The 1,643-nt window shown below is 38.4% G+C and overlaps 1 protein-coding gene across 1 annotated transcript; it reads left to right on the top strand.

Moving 5' to 3' along the window:
- Positions 1-389: 389 nt before the first annotated feature.
- LOC107955572 (peroxidase 31) lies at positions 390-1,643 on the top strand. Its single transcript, XM_016891363.2, has one exon. The coding sequence runs from the start codon at positions 525-527 to the stop codon at positions 1,503-1,505; it is 981 nt and encodes a 326-aa protein (XP_016746852.2). The 5' UTR covers positions 390-524; the 3' UTR covers positions 1,506-1,643.

Raw genomic sequence — 1,643 nt, 5'->3', positions numbered from 1 at the left:
CTAAAAAATTATAACTTTTATAAAAAAAATGATATAATAACGTGATATAACTTTAAAGTGCCACATCATTAGAGAGATCAATATTGAGATAAGTTGTTAAATTACAGGATTAATTTGAAAAAAAGTTGTATGGACCTAATTGAAAAATGTTAACAAATTCAATTACTAAATATTGTTTTATCCCAAGAAAACCTATGAGAAAAAAATATTTAATTTCCCCAACCTTTCCACATTCAAACCGCTAATATCGTAGCATCACATACTTATCAAGGGCTGAGATTTCATCATATGGTGGGCATAAAGACAAACGGTATCCTTTTCCGCATGCTACGCGTCCACATCATACATCCCGTGATTTCTACCGCATTGTATCACTTTCTCACTAAATAACAATAAAGGAAAAAAAAAAAGAAAAGAAAAATCCGGTGCCCAGTCTCACCCAGCTCAAAGCTTAAAAGTAGCCTTTCCCATCTCTCTCTTCCTTTACTCTTTTTCTTTCAAACCTCAGCTTAATTCAGCTGAAAATGGCACCTTCATCTCCGCCACAAACACCGCCGTCCGCCGTGGTTATTGTCCTCCTCTTACTCTTCTCCACGGCATTGCTTTGTGAATCAAGGTTAAGCTTAGATTACTACTCCAAAACCTGTCCCAGTTTCACCAAAATCATGCAAGACACCATAACCAACAAGCAAATCACCAGCCCCACAACCGCCGCCGGTACACTCCGTCTATTTTTCCACGACTGTCTTCCCAACGGTTGCGATGGTTCCATCCTCATATCTTCCACCGCATTCAACAAAGCTGAACGTGATGCCGACATCAACTTATCTCTCCCTGGAGATCCATTTGACCTCATTGTTCGAGCCAAAACAGCCCTTGAACTCGCCTGTCCCAACACCGTCTCTTGCTCCGACATCCTCGCCGTCGCTACTCGTGACTTAGTCACCATGCTTGGTGGACCGTACTATAATGTTTATCTGGGTCGCAAAGATTCACGAGTTTCATCAGCTTCTTCACTAGAAGGGAAGTTACCTAAACCCACCATGAGTATGTCACAACTTATAAATCTTTTCTCTTCAAGTGGGTTCACTGTTCAAGAAATGGTGGCTTTAAGTGGAGCGCATACAATTGGGTTTTCTCATTGCAAAGAGTTTAGCTCAAATATAAGCAACGATACCCATTATAATCCTAGATTTGCTCAAGCATTGAAACAAGCTTGTTCAGGTTATCCAAATAACCCAACATTATCAGTTTTTAATGATATTATGACCCCCAACAAGTTTGATAACTTGTATTATCAAAATCTACCAAAGGGTTTGGGGCTTTTGGAATCAGATCATGGATTGTATGGTGATCCCAGAACAAAACCATTTGTGGAATTGTATGCAAGGGATCAAAACAAGTTCTTTCAAGATTTCGCTAAAGCTATGCAGAAGCTAAGTGTTTATGGGATCAAAACTGGGAGAAGAGGAGAGATTAGACACAGGTGTGATGCTGTAAACTGAGAGCTTTTTTTTATCTTTGTTAATTTTGGTTTGTTCTTTTGAGATATATTTATTATACCCTTGTCTTTATTTGTATCAATTGTCACATCAGGCTTAAAATTTATACATATTTACATATTCTGTGTTCTGGGTTTCAAA

This window comes from Gossypium hirsutum, chromosome A07 (genome assembly GCF_007990345.1).
Source record: "Gossypium hirsutum isolate 1008001.06 chromosome A07, Gossypium_hirsutum_v2.1, whole genome shotgun sequence".
Taxonomy (NCBI): domain Eukaryota; kingdom Viridiplantae; phylum Streptophyta; class Magnoliopsida; order Malvales; family Malvaceae; genus Gossypium; species Gossypium hirsutum.
This window is presented reverse-complemented; position numbering and strand designations above follow the sequence as displayed.